At 39.2% G+C, this 20,310-nt stretch overlaps 1 protein-coding gene across 1 annotated transcript; it reads right to left on the bottom strand.

Moving 5' to 3' along the window:
- Positions 1 to 1,672: 1,672 nt before the first annotated feature.
- On the bottom strand, positions 1,673 to 19,807 carry PSMA5 (proteasome subunit alpha 5). Its single transcript, XM_011367843.2, has 9 exons — positions 19,648 to 19,807; positions 15,799 to 15,865; positions 12,645 to 12,771; positions 10,399 to 10,466; positions 9,404 to 9,511; positions 9,205 to 9,263; positions 8,524 to 8,626; positions 7,499 to 7,585; positions 1,673 to 1,921 (listed from the first exon to the last, which is right to left on the bottom strand). The coding sequence occupies exons 1-9, from the start codon at positions 19,674 to 19,676 to the stop codon at positions 1,844 to 1,846; spliced, it is 726 nt and encodes a 241-aa protein (XP_011366145.1). The 5' UTR covers positions 19,677 to 19,807; the 3' UTR covers positions 1,673 to 1,843.
- Between the last annotated feature and the right edge of the window lie 503 nt (positions 19,808 to 20,310).

Below are 20,310 nucleotides of genomic sequence, written 5' to 3'. Positions count from 1 at the left end.
GTAGTTTTTAAATTCTACAGAAAACTAAAGTTATCTCTCGAGAATGCTATAATTCTATCTTTTCACAAATTCTAAAATTAGAATTATAGAGGGTATGACATTTACTGTTAGCAGTTGTCTAGGGTACGGATACACTGCGTAGGCCATGGGAGGGAAAACGGTGCAAGCTGAAGCTGAGACATACGCTGAGAGCTATTCCTTACTACTTGGGTTTTTTTCCCCTGCGTAATACAGGCGATTCAGAGACACAACTCTCACCTCTCCCTAAAGCAGCATGTTTTGTCCATTCCCACATTAACATACACTAAGTTAAAGGGCATATTGGTTATTGTCTAATTCTCCCCCTGGAAGCTTTATGGGAGCACAGACCATATCTACTATTTCTCCAAGGCTTAATGCATTACTTGGCATATAGTAAGTAGATACTCAACAGATTTGTTAAATTGGAATAAGTGGAAGATGAGACAGGATTTTTCAATGGCATCTTCTATTAAAATTTGATAATAGGTGAACATAAGAGAAACTAATCTCATGATCATGATCTTTTATTTAATAACAGGGCTAGAATCAGTAGAAGTCAGTCTCCAGAACATAAGTGACAATATAGTTCTCATACTTTCCTTATGTGTATGTCTAGGGCAAAATTCTTTTCTTCTAAATATTTTCCGTCATAGGAGTTTCCAAATGTATATAATAAGCACAAGCTGTTTTATGCTGGAAATATGGTGAGTTTAATATAAATTCAGCCTACTTAAATCATCTGCATTTATTTTGACATCAGAGTACAACTTCCTACAAATGTTAATGAAGACAATACACAATCAATTCTGCATTATCCACATGTTGATTAGCCATATTGTGGATGTTGCAAATACATTTCAAATCTCGATGAGATTTCCCCATTACTCAGTAGGTGTCTAGGCTTCAAAGGACCTGGCGTTGTAAAACAAAGAGTTAATGATTTGAAACCAGAAAATCTGAGTTTGGTTCCTAACAACTTAATTTTCTGTCCAGTCACACAGCCTTAGATTCTTCATGTTAAATACAATAATGAGATCTACTTTATATGGCCATTTTTGAGGCTCAAATAAACTGATTCTTTAATCTCAACCAGTTATATGATGGCAGCTCTAATGGAGGAAGTTCATAGTACATTCCAAAGTGTTTAATATAAACTACTGAAGAATTATACCATTCTCTCATACTCGTTTTGTAATTGAATTCAATTTTTATTGTCCTTAACTAAATTTTTTTTTTAAATCTCTTTTCAAATTGTCTGTTAAGACACTAGAACTGGTACAACATCATAGCTGGTGTATTCTAACTGTTCATCAGGGTTTGGGGAGGACCTCAAAACATGTTCTTTTGATGGTCAATTAGTAGCATCTCCTTCATATAAGAAAAGCAGCAAAAATACCTGTTTACTCAAGATTAACTATAGGATTGAAGTGGCTTTACAATGGTATTAACATCTTAAACCACTGGGAGGAGCTGGATTAGTTTGAGTTCATTGCCAACACTCAGGAACTCATGATATAGTTGATTCTGTGGCAGCAAGCCACTAAAATTATTTCAGAATAGATACTCTGAGAGGGCAGGGATATGAATACCACTATCTTTTTTGCTCCCTAACATAAGCAGTTTGAATAAAAGACTGCATTAGAATAGTCTATTAACAAATACTTTAAATGTTTCTTTATTTCAGAACTGCCTTTATGTACAGACATCATAAAAAAATGCACATATACTGGAGATTTTCCAAGGAATATGAGCTGGAAATAAAAGTTAAGGGCAATTAGGAGAACTGAAACTGTCCCAGAGAAGCTCTGAGGATCACGCTTCTTTAAATGTCCTTGATCACCTCTTCGAGCTCCTCCTTTGTGAACATGTGGAAGTTCTGGCCGGGCTGCACAGTGGCTAGCTGGAAAGAAAACAGGAAAACAGAAGGGTTAATACGCTGGGCTCGATTAGCCTGCTGCTTCCCTAGCACAGGCCGGAGAAGCTGTGCCGGTGACGCAGCTGTTCCTTAGGAACGAAGGGCTCTGCTGGTCCAGGGATAGCCTTTCCGGCAGCAGCGTCCGAAAATAGCTCTCCGACTCCAAAATAAAAATTCTTATTGACCAAATTTTCTATTTTGAGGTTAACCCACAACATCATAGTTAACCAAATGCCTCGTGTCGGCGTCACTGTCACTTCTTGAAGTTACTTCAACAAGGATCACAAAAGCAACAGCAAATTACATGGGGTCAGTATTTTTTTCTGTTAAAGATTCCTTTAGAAATATATCAAAAGCATATTTACACACTTAGCAAGTCAAGCTTGTGTGTGTGACCTCAGGTTACTTGGCCACTCTGTGCCTCAATTTCCAACAGTAAAATGGGGACAATGATAGCGCCCAACTCAGAGCAGTTCTGACGATTAAATCTAGGTACCTAGAACATTATAATAAGCACGAAATAATTGTTAACAATTTTTGTTTGATATTATTTTCTCTGAATTTGGTCACATGGCGACCTAACAACAAAAAGTTGTTCTGTTTTGCTTCGTTTCTTAAAAAGACTGGCCATAAAAAGGTTCCATTAACAACGACAAGAAATCAGTTGTGACTGAAGTTATTAGTAATAATCAGCAGTCCAGATTATTATCTTTTTAAATAATAAAAAGCTAAGGTCAAAAGATGGTTAATTTTAAATTTAAAACTATCAAGTTTTCTATCATCTCTGCTGACAACATAGTCCCACATTTTGGGGTACTGCTAAGGAATAGGTGTCACTTCACATGTACCTAAAAAGCTTAGGTGTTTTATTTGTTTTAAATGTCATTTCCTCATATTGTCTTTAACTTTAAAATTAAACATACTAGGGCCTTGTAAGTAATATTCATTACTGATGTTTAATATAATTTGAAAACTTCCATAATTGGCATAGTCCAGTCACACGGTATTTATTATTATTTGCCTTATCTACAGGTAAAATTTAGAAAAAGACTACATCTTAAAACACCTGAAGATCTGGGCTGGAAACAGCCTAAAAAAATGTTCTCAAAGCCTGCAGTCTTCACTCAAATCTCTCAAGCGATCTACCCAATTACATGAAATATCATAAGAGTCCCAAATATATTTGCAAAATATATGTTATATAATCCATTCATGTCCACAGAAACCTTGAGTTCTAGTCCAAGGAAATTAAAATATATGTTATTACTGCTTCTCTAGAGGACATGAGGATAGACATATAAGGTCAATGAACCAGAGAAGAGTGAGGGCCTACAGAATTTTTTTGTCAAATCAATGACCGCTCACAGACTAGTCCTCTTAAATCATCACAGGAGCTATGAAACAGAAACTGGGCAAACTCTTACTAGAACAGTCCCATAGAACCAGGCTGCAAAACAACACTAACGAGACTTGAAAAGTACTGCCTTCAGGAAGGTGCTCATCATTAGACAAGTAAAAACAACCGCTTGCATTTGCATAATGATAAATTTATTTACAAAAGCATATGAAAGACACTTTTCTGTTTATCTCACTTTCGAAAAACCTGTGAGGTAGGTAAAAGGTATTTTCTTTCATGATTCGATCAATAATTAATGACTAAGCACCTGTGTACTAGTCGTACAAGGCACAGGGATCCAAAGGTGAGGGAAGTCTCTAGCTAAGGTGCTCGACAAGAGCACTCAGTGTTGGGTAAGTGTTATAACAGAGCCGAGGGCATGTATAGTGGAGGCACAAGAAGGGATCTAGGAGTCAAGGAAGACTTCAAGGAGAAGCAATCTTGAGAGTTACGTCTTGATGGGTGGTAACAATGGGCCAGACAAGCGAGGAGCAGAAGGGCAGACTGTGCAATTGCATAAAAGCATAAAACAAGATGATGTATTTGCAAAACTAAAAGTAATTTTGAGTGGCTAGAGGAAAGGTTGTATATGGGATGAGATGAAATGAGGAGCGAGTAGGAGGTCAGAGCCCAGAGAGACAGGACCCAAAATCAGACCTGGGTTCAAATCTTGACTCCGCCATTTACCAATTCTGTCATTTTGGGCAGCATCCTACCCTCTCAAAGCCTGTTTCCTCTTCTGTAAAATGGAAATAGAAATACGTATCTATAGAGCTGTTGTGAGGATTAAAAGAAATAATGGCATGTAAAATGCTTATTACCAAGGTGCCTAACAGATTTAAGACAACTTAAGTAGTTGTCTTGCCATGAAAAGAAGTTTAGAATTTATCTTACGACAGGAGCCAGAAAAAAATTTTTTTAACCACAATCAAGATTAGATATGCAATTCAGAAAAACAACTTCAGTAGCACGATGGGGGAAAATGGAATGAAATGGAGGAAAACAAGATTAGAGGCAGGAGGAAAATCAGGACCTGAACAAAAGAAGGCACTGAAGGTAGGAGGGAAGAAGGGGCACTGATGGATTTATGAGGCAAAGACACAATTTCGTGAAGGGAAAAGGATGCCTTCCAGGTTTCTGCTGGGAATGAAGGGATAATGTTTGTGTTATCAATAAGGATTAGAAATACGAGAAAAGAAAATGGCTTTCAGGAAAGATAACAAGTTTAGTTTTACGACTGTCAAAAATTTGAGGTGTCTGCTTCAGAAAGGTCAAATAACAGGTCTAAAAAGTGCCCATGAAAACTGACAAACAGGAGCTTTCTTAGTAAGAAGCAGTCTCAAGGGAATAATAAGAACAGAAACAAACATTAGTGATTAAGGAATAAATGAGATGAAGCAGTGAAGATAATGAACGTAGATTCTGTTTGGAAGAAACCTAACGATAAAGGTTAAAAAACAGGATGAATGGAGAGCACTCAACATAAAACGTAACTGATTACTGATACATGCAACATGGATGAATCTCAGAATCATTATGCTGAGTGAAAGGAGTCGACGCAAAAGAGTACGCACTGTATGATCCCTTTATATGAGATTCTAGAACACGCAAAACAAATCTATAGTAACAAAAAGCAGAGCAGCACAAAGGAAGTGACTGAAAAGGGACATGAGGAAACTTTTGGGGATGATGGAGACATTTCCTATCCTGACTGTGGTAGCAGACAATGAATTAATTACACATTGTCAAAATCCACTGACCTATATAATTAAAATGGGTACCTTTTACAGGATGTACATTATACCCCGACAAAGTTGATCTTTTAAAAAAAAGGTGATACTAGATAGAGGAAAGGACTAATGATGAGTTTTGTTTTTGTTTTTCCAAAGAATGATGCAACTTGGAAATTTCCCATTTTTGAGGGGAAAGCAGTTACCAAGGAGAGGCCAGTGATCCAAGGGACAACTGATGGCGCAGGGGCCTAAAGAGAGATGGAGGAGGACGGGCTTCAGAGCAGTGGCTCCCTAATGCCTGACCTTCTGAGAATGACCATCGGAATCATCCAATGAGATTTCAAAAATCCAGACGCCTGGGCCTCATATCCAAAGACTGACGGATGGATAGTCAGGTTTGGACACCGTGAGTTGGAGCACTGGTGGACTAAATAGTCTTGGACAAGTGAAGTGTTCTTTTTTAATGTGAAGAAAAACTAGAGTCAGGGACTACAGCAGCTGATGGTGGAGCACAGATGACACACACCTCTCTTCAAAGCAGCACTGCAGTTGCAGCGAAATTGGAAGAGCATATATATTTGCAGTTGCAGATGAGCCAGGCAGGCTCAGAACCCGCACTGTGGAATCAACAGAGCTACATCTGAGGTGGCAAGGCCTAGTCTCAGCAGAAATGCCAAGACCCTATTTCATTCAGCACCGAAGGAAATGACAAAATCCCTCCTAAAAGTCAGAGGGGGTATCACTGCATATGTTGCACCTCGTTGTCTCAGAGATTGGCAAGAAAGGGAAGTATCTTCAAATCTTTACTAAGAAGCGGGGAAAAAACAACATATCTATAAAGTAAGTTTTTCCATTTTCATTCCAAGCTCCCTTCTCCCCATTACTGCTCAAGGAGCAAACCAAACGACCACTCCCACCCCACCCCCAATCCTCTCTTCAACTCCTCTCAGATCCTCTTCTGGCCAGCCCGTTGTTTCAGAATCCAATTTTGCCCCTGTCTCTGCAGCCCATGGAACCTGGATCTGCTGGTGAGACACTCGCCAACACCATCCTCCCGTACTCTCCACTCTTCTGCCCGTAACCAAGCAGTCAGTCCTCCACCAGGGACCAACCCAAACATACGTTTTCTGTCTATGCTGAATACAGCTGACAAATATCCTGGTAAGTGATGATTGGTTTAATTGCTGATTTGTGATTACAAGCCTCAGTTGCCTTAAAAAAATTGAAATATAATATACACATATACATACATACATGCATACTATGCCTCCAAGGGTAACCACTATCCTGACTTTCTACAATTTGTTTTGCGATTCCAGCCTCAGCTAGCATTTTAATGTGGCCCAGCAATCCTATTACTCATCTGTTTTCCCTTTTTACTACCCAACTGACTTTTCCAATTATTTCCCATTCTCTTAATTTCACTGTTGCGTTCACCCGCCCTCAGCAGGTGATCTAACAAGCACCAGAGAAATACAGGACCTCTCTCCCAATTCACCTCCAAATCGGCCTAACCTTTACTTGTCATTACCTCCTTTTCTCCTATAACCTCTTAGCATCCTACACAAAGGCATTTAGAATCTGGTCCATGCCTGTCTAGTGTCATCTCTTGCTATCTCCCTATCTTACATAGATCTCACACCCCGGCATTCAGACAAAACCCTTAAAGCTCCCTTTAATGCACAATGTCATTTTACATCTTTGAGCCTCTGCACATGGCTGCTCCCTCTTCCTGGAGTACCATTCTCTTCCTTTCTGCAGACATCACCCTCTTCCAGTAAGCTTTCCTAATGCCCCAGTATAAGTTACGTGTTCTTGTGACAATTCATTCTTATTGCTGTTATGGAAGTTCTCACCCCAAGCTGTTATTATCTGTATGTCCTTTACACTACAAAGTATACAACTTCAATGGGAACTGGATTTTCTGTGTCTGTATCCCTGGTACCTAGCATAGTACCTGGCATACAATGGGTATTTAACATAATGCTAAATGAATTCTCTTTTCGAAAGCAACTTCCATTTGTACCACGCCTTGCCCGCTCTTGAGTATCTATCCTCCATCACTATCTAACTTCTGCTTCTATTTCTTTTAACATTCTTTCTACCCTTCTAGTTTCTTCTCAGTCTATAGAAGTATTTTCAAGTCTTTCCTAATCCTTAGAAAAGCAAAAATCCTTTTCTTTAAAGCTGCCTTCTGCCGTCACTAGTAACGTCTTGAGAAAGCAGCGAACTCGTTTTGTCCACTTGACCTTCCTTTCACTCTAACTCATGGAAGTCTGGCTTCTACCATTACCACTTAACTAAGTTGCTATTCAAAGGATATCAGTAACTTCTTAAGAACTAGGCATATAAAAATGTGATTACCTTGATCTATTCAATCTTTCGCAATGGGAACTATGATATCTGAATAAAAAAACAATAAAACAAATATACCTCTATGTTAGTTGCATTCAGCTTCTCCTCCATTACTTGTTTGAGGATGATGAGTGAAGATTTGATGGCTTCTTTCAGTGTCATAGACTTGAAACAAAGAGGGGAAAAATAGCTATTAATTATACATAATCCCTCTTTCCTTCAAAGATTTCCCCTATATATATCCCTGCAGAAATGATTCAGCAAATATTATTAAACCAAATATCTTAATAAGTATAGTGCATTACAAGTATCTCCAGAATTCAAGTAACTTTCACAGGGTAAGTGATCTCTGAAGAAGGGGAAAGGGCTATATTCTCTAGTTATATTCTTTTTAAGTTAAAAGAAGCAAGACAATATTGGTGATATCAATGAATAATCATTACCAAATGATCTACGAAGGTGGCCCAATGGCTTAGAAAATCTTTTTCACCCTATTGTGTTCCTCATTTCTTCCACACGTAAAATCAGTACTTTAGGGGTTGATGAACCACCTGAATGGTGAATACGGCAGCCTCTGACCATAAGAAGTTATCCAAAACCAAGTCTTCCCATCCCACAAAGATAAAAATTCCCAAACGCCTACTTGCTTCAAGAGCCAGACGATAAGTATAAATCCTTACTGTTAAGTAGAGCTGTGACAATGAAGGATAAATAAATTGTGGCACATCTATACCACGGCATACCACTCAGCAATAAACTACTGATACGTGCAAACACGTGGATGGATCTCAAAAACAGTATGTTGAATGAAAAAAGGCAGACGAAAATACAAACTGTATGATTTCATTTATAAAAGGTACAAGGACAGACAAAACTAATCTATCATGGTAACCCTGGTTGTAAGGAAAGATGACAGATGGACTGGAGCATTTTGGGGTGACAGAAGTGTTCTATATCTTGTTTTAGGTAGTGGTTACAAGGCTGTTATACAATCGTTAAAACTCATAGAACCAAATTCTTAAGATGTGTACATTTTATTGTAGGTGAGTTACATCTTTATTTAAAATAATAACAAAACGAAACTTGTAAGAATGCTTAATTACCTTGTGGTAAACTTCTTGCAAAGAGCTCTGGGCACCCTCTGAAGCAGAGCCAATTGCTCGAGCATCACACTGTACAAAGGTCCCAGACGGGTCCATATGAAACCTGCAAAAACCCCCAAAAGAGGATTAAAATACTTAAGAGTGGTGGCATTTTTTTATGTAACAAAATGTCTCACTAAAAAATATAAATTCTTGGCCTGCAGCCAGGAAACCACCAAAATACTGAGGCACAGATTGCAAAGATGTTCTATGCCTGGAGAAATGAGATCTTTTAAAAAGTGTTTAAGAAAACTAATAGCTTTCTCAGAGATTTAGAAGAGAAGTGTAGTTTATTATATCCGCATATGGCACTTGTGTATGACTATCTAAACAATATTTGAGAATAGAGGTCAAATCAACATTCCAAAGCAAAGCTCTAAAACACATCCTGGCTACAGTAACAAAGTTACTTCTAATCCTTTCCAGAACTAGGACTGATTCCAATAGGGGAGTTCTTCAGAGAATCCCCAAATCTGTCTTTGTATAAAGAGCACAGAATCACTTAACTTTAGAGTTAGAAGCCCTTTGCTTTTCACAGCTCTACAGTAATCTTCCCAGTTGATTTAAACTACCAGTCCCCATCCCAATTTACAATAATTCTCCCCAAAAGGAGGCAGGAAAAAAAGGCAAAATGGTTCTTACAGCTGGGGTCCTTTCTCATCAACTCCTCCAAATAACAGTGCTACTCCAAACGGACGAGACTAGGACCAAAAAACAAGAGGTATTAAGATAAATGGCTATGAAGCAGAGGGACGAGAGGGGCTGGGAAAGATATGTTCAGAGGACAGATTCCCATGTCCCATAGAACCGCAAGAAAATGTGACGCAAGCATCACACCCACCATGGCACCCGGGTCTGCATCTTCTTCTCCAAACTGCAGAGCAAGATTGGACACAGCCTGGGTCACACTCTCCACTGTCATTGTCTCATTGTATGTGAACCAGTGGTTCTAGAAAAAGAGCAAAGCATGGTCTGCCTTTCAAATAGGAAGGGCGTGAAAGCAGCCCGCCATCCCACCACACACGGCCCGCTTCGAACGGTGCTTGGAAACCGAAGGCTCAAGTTCCAGTGAGTTTCCCTTAACACTAAACTCGAACGCCTGGGACTATGTGAGAGGAAGAGAAATAGCTCTTATATTGAAAGGACTCAGCAATGACAGACTAGCAGATTACTTCCTCGAAAAACAGTGAACCCCTCACAGCACCAAGGCTGGTCTTTTCAAGAAGAGACTGCTAATAGCTGGGTGCTACTTTCCCTCAAAGACCTTATCATTCTGTTCGTGTTTAAATTAAATGACATTCTTACATAAGTACTGACAGCAAACTTGCAAATAAGTACAAATTTTTTTACCATCAGTTATTTTTTTCTTACTCGTCTACTCTCCAGGCAGCAGGTGCTCAGTTAAAAAAAAATCACTATTCCTGGCCAGTATTTGTCACCTGGTACATATCATTACCACGGGAGAGCTGTCATTTGAAAGCCCAGCAGCAAAGGCAGCTGGGGGAGAATGTCCTTTAGCTGTGTTTACCTCCTGCTATGGTGCTTCTACAGAAAGTCAATTAGGGAACAGAGTGCAGTACACCGCTTGCTTTACATAACGCAAATCAAAAAGAAGCAAGAGACTGTGAGCACTATTTACCAGGGCTTCCTTAAAGCTGCAATGGGTGGATGGCTAGACCTCAAGCCTCATAAAGTTATAACTAGGAATTCTACCCAAATCACTCCAAAGAGCTACATCTGATATTAACACAGAGTCCTACAATGCAGCCCAGGCAGCTATTGTATCACTAGCAACTCAAGCATCATGGTAAAAATGAGAGGTGATGCTAATTTTACCTGTGTCTCCACTCTGGCTTTATCAATTAAAGTCTTAGCGTCAGCAATTAGCCCACTCATGGCACAACCTGCAATGTAAAAGCAACAGTGACCCAGTGGCCAAATCCTTGTAAAACTCTTTCATCCACTCAGGAGATACAGAAATTCTGGAGTGGAATAATGGCAGCCATTCAGGAATCCCATAGCAATATAACCAAGAGATTAGACGGGAAATCTTCTGCACTGAACACAAAGTATGATTATATCATAAACAAATAAAAAACCATCTGCAATGACACAGAAGTCCAGCTAGTAAGATAGAAGGCAGACAAGAACAGCTCATCAAACATGAATTTCCGCATATTACATTCTTAAGCATCCCTTCAGCACTCTGTAGTTCATGATACACCTTCAAACTAAGCAAACACCAACATCCCAACAAGAGAAATAAGGAAAAATTAACTATGTCACTAACAGCTATGATGGAAGAACCTAGAATAAAATCAAAACACTTTTTACCTCCCTGACCAAATAGAAACCAACTAATTAAATTAAAAGGAAAATTTGCCTGATGGTCCAAGTTGCTAGGGTTATGGCTGTTACTTTATATGCCATGACTCAAATCTAAATCTCCAGCCTGGGTCATGTTCCCATGTTTCAGACCTATAAAGTCCCAGATTCACTTAATGTATCTACTTGGGTATACCACAGACTCAAATCAAGTTATTCTCCTTCTAGACTCCATATTCTTTGGTCTCCACAAGCAATCAAATCCTAAATTCTATCAATCTCTATCTGATTAACCTGTCTGGCATTAGTCCTTATCTCTCCGTTCTCTAGCCCTGGCCTTGGTTAAAGCCCTCATTAACTCTTTGTTTGGACTTTTAAAAATTTCTTACCTGGCCTCGCTGCCTCCAGTCTCAGGCCCCTTCACTCTACCTTCAACACTGTTACCCGAATGGTCTTTCTAAAATCATAACCTGATCATATTACCTTAATGTTTAAAACCCTTTCCATGAATTCAAGATCAAGTTTATGCTCTTCAGTGTGGTAAAAAGGACTATCTGATTCCAGACTCATTTCTTGCCACAGTCCATCTCCTGCTCATACCAAGATCCTTGTGCCAGTATTTCATATTTCACACCCCCAAGGCTTTGCTCATTTCTATTCCTTCTGATTAGAATGCTCTCCCCTGCTACCCCCAGACACTTGCTCTTTGGTAAACATTTCCTTTTCTTTTAGAATTCAACTTGGCTCTGGCATCACTTTTATGGAATCCATTTCTGAAAGCCCTACCATCACTGGCCCCTGATAAAGTTAATTATTTCCTCCTTAGTACACCTACTGAGCACATACTCCAGCCTTTTTTAATACCTACATCACTTAGTTGCATTTACTTATTTACACATCCACCTGCATAATTAGACTGTATGCTCCTAGAAGACAAGGGCTATGTCTCATTCCTCCTTGTATCACTGGTGACTAGCATCATGTCTAGCACATAGTAGGCTCTCAATTTCTTGAATGAAGTGACACTGACCTACCTCTAAAAGACAGCTAATTTGAGATAAAGCAGATACAATGTTCTAATCTTAAATCTCAATTTCTATACCTATGAAAGAGAAAATGTCAAGCTCCCAGTTACCACAGAACTCAGTTCTGATGCCTTCAAGCAATTAATTATTTTACCAATGTTTCATTAATTAGATGACTAGATAGGTTAAAAAAATTTAGACGGCCAACTAAAATGCCATGCTATAAATAAGTAGAACTACTTACTAAATGGTACTAGAAGCTAAGGCAGGGAATTATAACAGAGCTGAAAAAAAGAGAAATAGGGGGAGACAGGGAGTAAAAAGATGTATCTGAAAACAGAGGCAGAGAACTGATCTGGTCAAAGTCTATCATTCTTCTACTCTCTGAAGCTGGTCACTCTGAAGGTCTTCAATTTTCTGCACTGTCAGAATCCTCTGCTCCTGGCCTCCTACCAGGGCTAATGTTATGCATCCGTGAAGACCCAGACATCATAGGGAACTGGCCAACGAGTCAACCTTAACTTATTTCAACAACCATCACATTTGCCATGTCTAAATTTGAGGGAGAAAGGACCTTCTGGGTTTGAGTAAGTCCTACAACTGCTTCCTACTCCTATATTATGCTCATTGGCCTACTGCCAGGAAATTGAGGGGATAAGAAATTCATATAATGAAGCTCCTCTGGAACATCAAAGACCAAACTCTACAGAGCAGCTTTTCCCCACTCCTTACCTATGTGAGCATCAATCTCTACAATTTTCTCAATGCTGCTTGGCTCCATGAGTGGGGAGGTAATTCTCTTCTCCACAGCTAGGCACACACCCTCTGATGTCTGGATTCCAATAGCTGTAGAACCAAGCTAAAGAGAAACATGTTGTGGTTATCATGTACAGGTCAAAGAACAATCACAATACTCACCAGAACTCTCTCTGTAGATCTTCACAAGACTAACACCTCATTCGGCCATCGCTAGTACCCAGAGAAAGAATAAGGAGCACTCTAATAAGTAAGGTACTGTTCCTTTCAATGGAAAGGGCACTGATTTACAGAATTTTGGGCTTCTGAAAGGGAAGTTCAATAAGGTCTTGAAAATATCTGGAAAATGATCATCTCTAATGCCAATATTTTAGAGAAAGGCAGATTCTAAAGTTCTAAAACATAGTGGGTAAGGAAGTAATAAAACTCTTTTTTTCTGGACCTGGTTTCTTTTCACCTCTGCTATCTTGATCTGTTCCAAAAGGTGATATTCCTCAATCTATATGACTACCAGAAAATAAATTTACTTTAAAAAAGTGGGGACCAGGGTAGGTGGTGGCAGGGGGACAGGGGAGGGGGGGACAAACACACCACCTACATAAAAATATTAACTTAATTTTTCGAGGTCACTAGCAGCCCACAATATAGCTTAATTTCATATCTCCATCTCCATGCCACCGCCCTCATCACCTACACCTCTATGTCTCAGTTTCCTTATCTACAAAATATGGATGATAATACCTACATCGAGAAGGATAAATACAATAAATAAAATGCTTTAATGGTGTTTAGCACATAATAAATGACTGACCAATGTTAGTTATTCTTATCGTATGCCTGGATTACTTCAATAGGCTCCTAACTTAAATCTCACGTTTAATTTTTCACCCAATGTATCTTTCATGTTATGGCCTGACTGATCTAATAAAATTCTATTTTCATCATACTTCTTAGCTCTGGAAAAACTAGTGTCTTCTTATACTGCCTATAACATAAAATCTAAATAAGATTCCAGAGCCCTCAAAACCTAATCGTACTTTTCTCTTCTAACTTATTACTGATTATTCTCCAACAAAATCTCTCATGTATAGCCCAACCCATTTTCTCAAGCTATATATTATCCCCTACCCTTGCATCTCTGCTCATGCTGTCTCCCCTGGAACACATGCTTCCCTCTGCTATCTGAATCCACCCATCATTCACAAAGCCTTTCAAGACTGTATGTGCTCACTCCTCTAAATTACCTTATCTTTAGTTAGTTCTACAAAGCAATGACTGCCAGTGTGAGCATCAGACTCTTAGAGCCTGTTATTGCAAAGGATTCCAAAGAATTCCATGAATCATTATGCATAATACACTTGACACGCAAAATAGCCTGCATGAGACAAGCTATTTTATAAAACCTATCTGAAAATCAAGATAATTTTATTTTGTACACTTCCATTTACCCCCAGATATTTCAATATTACAATTCTGCCTTAACTCCAGCCCTCTTCCTTTGGTGGGGACTGGGGAGGGGGAGAAAGGAAGAGAGGGAACATACGAATTGACTCTGTAGTATTTCTTTAATATAACTCACTAGCATAGTAATCAACGTCCAGATGTTCAGTGTAATACAGTAATTTGGACATTGTCACAGATTTCCACTCCTTCCCCCAAGAATCCTACTCTAAAGGCATTTTTTCTTCCACCTCTGCTGGCTATATCTTACCCACTCCACCCGTTACAGTACCTCTACGCGATAATTTCTACAGCCATTTTTAGTCATTTCTCCAGCTCCTTTCATACTACTAAATCCTTACAATTATCAAACTGCTTTCTCATTGGCTAATCATAAGTTGCCAAGGCAACAATCAGGCTGTTTAAAGGCCAAAGAGACTGAATTTTCACAAGGGGTAAGTCGCCTCCACTAAGGGCCATATCACTATTGCTATCCCAGCCCAACCAACGGCTACAGATTCCATCTCATTATCATTAAGCACTCTGGAAATTACTAGCAGTAAGGACCTAAAAGGAGAACTCCTCAAAATGAGGACTGCTCTTGGCTTGCAGAACTACTGTCTTAGCTGAGGCTCAAAATAAATGTCACAGCTTGGAATTGTGATAGTCCTGTACTTCATAGTAACGTATGGTTTCAACACAGAGCAAAAATGGTCAAAAAAAGAAATAGGCACTTGTAGCTGGCCCATCATTTTCTGTCCCACTATCTGTCACGGTGCTTCCACCTTCGCGTGTATGTCTTCAACTACTAGAATCTCTTTTCCCCTTTTCCAGATTCTCATACAACCGTTTCCACCAATACACTTCTAGAAGAGGTAGCTTAGGAAGAAACACAGTAGCTCTTCTCAATTATATGTGAAACTGTCTTATGGAAGAGGTTTAACATCCTGTGTGGTTCAAGGATAAAACTAGGACCAACTGAAGGAAATTCAGGAAGCCAGACTTCTGATTCAATACAAGGATAAATTTCTAAACCATTATGAACTGTTTTCAAAGAGAATGAGTTATCTGAAACACAGAGTGAAGAGCTGGACTAGATCAGTGATTCTCAACCCTTGCTAGATAGTAGAATCACTAGGGAGTCCTTAAAAATACTGATGCCTGGAATCTAGATTATCATAACCTAACAACAAATATAGATTCTAAATAATAACTAACTTTAGCTTACTTTCTAACCAATTTTTGAATACTGGTTTGAACTATTCGATTTTGTTACTAGATTACAGAGCACATCTCTTATCAGTCCCAAAAGTGTCTAGTACAAATTTACAATTTTACCAACAAGAATACAGGTGATAAGTTAAATGATGTGTTAAAAATCTCTCAGGTGCTAACTCTGGGCTTCTACATACTTTCTTCATAGCCAAGATTATAAACACAAACATGTCCCTAAAATCAACTGAGAAAAAGCTCCTTACATAATTATGAAACAGTTATATGTTCAAAAAGTTTTAAAATAGATCTTAGGAATGGGATTGAAATTGTTACTAAAATGGTTAATAGTGGTAGGCTAAAAAGAGATAAAGAACATTTTCTAAAGGAATAGCTAAAACAGATTTACTCTAAATGGTCTTCCAGCAAAGCATTAGGTTGCCGTGAAATTAAAAAATTATGCCACTTGATACTGTACCTTGATAGCCTCGATGGCATATTCCACTTGAAATAATCTTCCTTCAGGAGAAAAAGTATTCACACCCCTATAATTAAAAAAAAAAAAAATGGTGTTAAAAACTGTCAGAAAAAATAAACACAGAGACAGTAAACTAGGTTTCTTGACATCTAGCTCAGATGGCTACAAGATGTGCACGTTGTCATTATTCTCCTTTGCCCACAACAATCTGTAGTTATTTTCTTGCACATCAACAGCTTTTCAATATACAGAACACTTCTACCTCACTCAGAGAGTCTTCAAACTGATCAAATGAGAGCAGGTGACTTTCTGCCTTAATCCTGAATCAATCTGGAATTCCTTCGATAAATTCATGCCCCAAAACTATTAGGCAATTCCCAAGAAAATGGGCATTTATTCTTATCCTCTTCCCATTATGATCATTTGATGTTAATATGTTACTTTTTAGTAAATGTCAGTCACAGGTACATTTCTCTAATTATTTGTATGAATTAGTATAAACGACAGACTGAGATCTGTGGGTTCCTAAAACCTAACCCAGTTCATTCACTGAATATATATTTCTACCAATTCCATGACTGACTGCTTTTGTCTCTAAAACACTCCCCCACCTTTCCTTGCTCCAGTTTGCTGGAAATCTCTATGGAGAAGATGCATCAATTATGGTCTAAGCTATAAAACCTTTCAACACACATGGGCACTTTAAAAATATGAGCAAATGAATGAAAATAGTTATGATCCTTGGTTTACAGAGTCTGAGATTTTTAAACATGTAACATGATGTAGTATAGAAATTAGTTTTCAAATTTATTTTATCAAAAACTTTTTTCAAAAAAAAATTTATATATATCCCCAAAATATAAAACATATAATACAAGTCGACATTTACTACATATCTACTATACGCTTGGCACTGTTATAAACTTTTAAATGATTTGACTCACTTAATCTTCAAAACAATTCTATGAAGTAGTAGTCTAACATAGATACTATTTTACGGATGAGAAAGTTGAGGCACAAAGGTTAAGTAAATTGCCCAAAGTCACTCAGCATATAAGAGGCAGAGCTGGAATTAGAATTTAGGCAATCTGACTACAGTGACCAAGTTTTCAATTATTCCACTAAACTGCCTCTGGGAACTATTCTGGCTAAATCTGAGGCAGGAGAATCTCACCATCCCAGCCTCCCTTTTACCCCAGAGTTAATATCCCTAAAATCATTTAAAAAGTTTAGGATTGTAAGGAACACATTTTTAAAATCACTGAGAGAAAAGTCTGAGGACAGAAGAGCTGGGATTAAGTTCTAGTTCTGCTACTTACTAGCTTTAATTCCCTCAAATGGAAAACCAGAAAACCAAAAAACCCTATCCTGCCTCTGTCACAAGTCAACTACTACTAAATTGCATGGAGTATGAAAAAACTTTGTAAAGTGTAATGTACTTTGTGAATGTAGCATTTTTACCCTAATTCAAGAACTTCATCCTAGTGAGGTATTACTCCATCCTCCATAATATGGGGCTCTATTCTTGACCCTCTTCTCAAACTTTACGGTCTCCATGGGTTATTTAATTTATGCCAAGTACCAACTCCGACTTCCAAACCTCTATTACCGGTCTGACCTCTTCCCCTATTAATCTAAATGCCTCCTGAGCATTTCCACTTGAATATCCCATTAGCACTGAACACTCAACATTTTCTAGTTTGAAATATCTTTAAATTCAGCCATCTTTACAAAATCAGCTCCATCTCCTGCTATTCCTACTTCATTTTTATTTTAAAACACCTCCAATCTCCCAGTTCTCCAAGCTAGAAAATTTAAAATGCTCGGACTCATTCCTATCTTTCCCATATCAACCATATGCCAAGTCATATCAATTCCTCCTCCACAGTAACTCGACACTCCCTACCTTCCATTCTCTATGCTCTCGTTACCTTTCACCTAATCATTGAAATATCCTTCTGGTATTTACTCATTCTTTCCCTTAATCCAGTCAATTAATATCTATAAAACACAATTATGATCATATAACTTCTTTAAACGACTTAATGGCACAGATTTACCTACAGAGTAAGACCCAAACTTCTTAACCTAACATTAAAAACCATTCAATATCTAGCACCATGCTGTTTTTTCCCATATCTCCCACTATTCTCATACATGTACTATATGTGCCAAACAGACTAGAATTTCCCAAACATGCACTGTTTAGGAAACATGGACTTTCCCACTGCCCCTCTGTTCATCCTATATTCTGTCTCGAAAGTGTTGACTCTCACTATCCACATTTATTCAAATCTTGCTTTCTCAGGATTCAGTTTAAATATCAGCTCCTTCGTGAGTTTTCCATGATCCCCTAATATTGAATGTAATCTCTCTCATGAAAATCGCCATACTGTTGATTTGAATTTCTCTGACATGAATACATTTCTGATTCATACTGTAGTTACTTTTGTGAATAGTTCTTTAAAAGACAGTCTCCCGTGAAAGCAAGGATCTTGATTTTGTTCACTGCTGTATGACTAGCAACTAGAACAGTGCCTTGAACATAGCATTCAAGTACATTAGCTAGTTTTCGAATAAAAAATAGTGGTATTTTAGGCATTCTTGGGAAGATACAAAAATGAACAGCACAAAGTGGCAATAAAGATAGATGTTAAGTAAATTACCACAAAACCTTAATAAAGGCTTTCTGATAAGGATAACAACTTCCATCATACACGCCCTAACTAAAAAGTTTATCATCACTCAAAGATGATTCTCTTCAATGCTCTGGAAGGTAAATATTGAGTAACAGTTATTTCATAGGACAGTAGGAAAAAATGTCAGTTTTAAAACTTCACATACATCTTCTATGTATGCAAAAGGATAAAAAAGAGGTAGTTCCAGATGATAAAAACTTTTGACAGTGTCAAAATATGCTTGACAAGAAATCAGCTTCTCAAGCCACCTAGTACAAAGAAAACATCTGCTTTCCTGGCTTAAAAGAAAAAAAAAAATTAATAACTATGTGAAAACTTAACTGATTGAAACGGAAACTGAAAGTAAAAATGTCTACAGTATAAAAATGTATAATTTAATATTACTTAACATTTCCAAGACCTGAAAGGTTTTTTTTAAAGTAAATACAACAATCTCACAACTTTGATTTCGAAAACATCTGGCCTTTAACATACACTTAAATTAACTTGTTTAAAACTCTTTAAAACGTCAAAAAAGCGTAGGTGTAGTGGAATCAGCACGTAGAGAAAACTTTTGCGAACAACTCTAAATGCCAGCTCCTATAAAATCAGACTCCAGACCCTGTATCTGGGGAGAGCTGAGACCGTCTTCGCGATTTTGCAGAAACTATACATCCTACATGCCCTACTACATCTCAATCAAAGAAAAGGCTGCTCTATTCCCATTACTAAGAAATGGAAAATGAGATTGTTTTCCTAGAAGGAAGGAAGAGCTGAAATTATCAAACTCATTAAATACATTCTAGTGCTTTCTCTTCCAGGCAGCACGAAAAGATGAACCGGAAAGGGGGTAACCCTTGGCCTTCTCCGGGTTAAAGGTCAGAGTCTCGGCCCCTCAACTTTCTTCCCCAAGTACAAAGCAAAGCTTCTCGCTTCCGCACCGAGTTAGGACCCAGTAGTGACTCAGCGGTAGGACAAGGGAGACCGATCGGCGCAAGTGTAGCTTAGGGAATCACACTGGGCGGCTCGGAGCGCTAGAGATCCCCAAGCTGGACCAGACTCGGGTACCTGGGGAGCCCCATGACACGGCAGAACCCAGGCCGGGACTGGGCCCTTGGCCTGCCTGCCCACCCATAACCCCAACCCCATTCCCACCCCCCGCCGCACACACCTGTCGTACTCAGACCGGGTGAGGAACATGGCGAGGGCTGGAAAAGGCGACAGTGGCTACGCGGGGATTTTGAGAGCCAACACGAGTGTACCGCCACTCTATCCACTCACACTGCCGCAGAACTGAGCTCCAGCTCTCAACTGCGCGTGCGCCCACGACCCCTTCAGCCCGCCCTCCTGTGCCTGCCTCCTATTGGTTGGTCGTAGTTCTAGCCACGTTGATTGGGCCAAAGTGCTTCCCCGCCCGACTTCTGTTGGTCCAGTGTGGGCGGAACAAGAGTCGTCCTTCCGCTTTCAATCGCAGGTGGTTGCTACGGGCACTGGAAACTGAAGGTACGCCGTGAGAGTTCTTTTAGAGAAGGTGTGAACCTGGCCCAAGATTGGCAACTGGGAAACTTTATGTGGAGAAAGGGCGATCTGAGCCCTGACTTGATAGGTCCCTCGCCGGCTCCCGTAATCCCCGCCAGAGCACGTTGGCTCCATTTTCTCCAAGTTCTCCAGCCGCCGTGCCTTTCGCGGGATTCCCCGGTCTTCCGGTTCTGGTGCGGTCTTCTGCGAGGTGCTGTGTGGAGTACTCCAGGGCCGGACGTGGGCGGTGCGAGCGAGTCCATTCGCTTCAGCCCTCCCCTGCCATTGCTGTTCAGGAAAGTTGGTGGGTTTTAAC

Source organism: Pteropus vampyrus, unplaced genomic scaffold (assembly GCF_000151845.1).
Source record: "Pteropus vampyrus isolate Shadow unplaced genomic scaffold, Pvam_2.0 Scaffold6, whole genome shotgun sequence".
NCBI classification, from domain to species: domain Eukaryota; kingdom Metazoa; phylum Chordata; class Mammalia; order Chiroptera; family Pteropodidae; genus Pteropus; species Pteropus vampyrus.
Note: the sequence above shows the minus strand (reverse complement) of the source record. Positions and strands in the feature narration are given on the sequence as shown.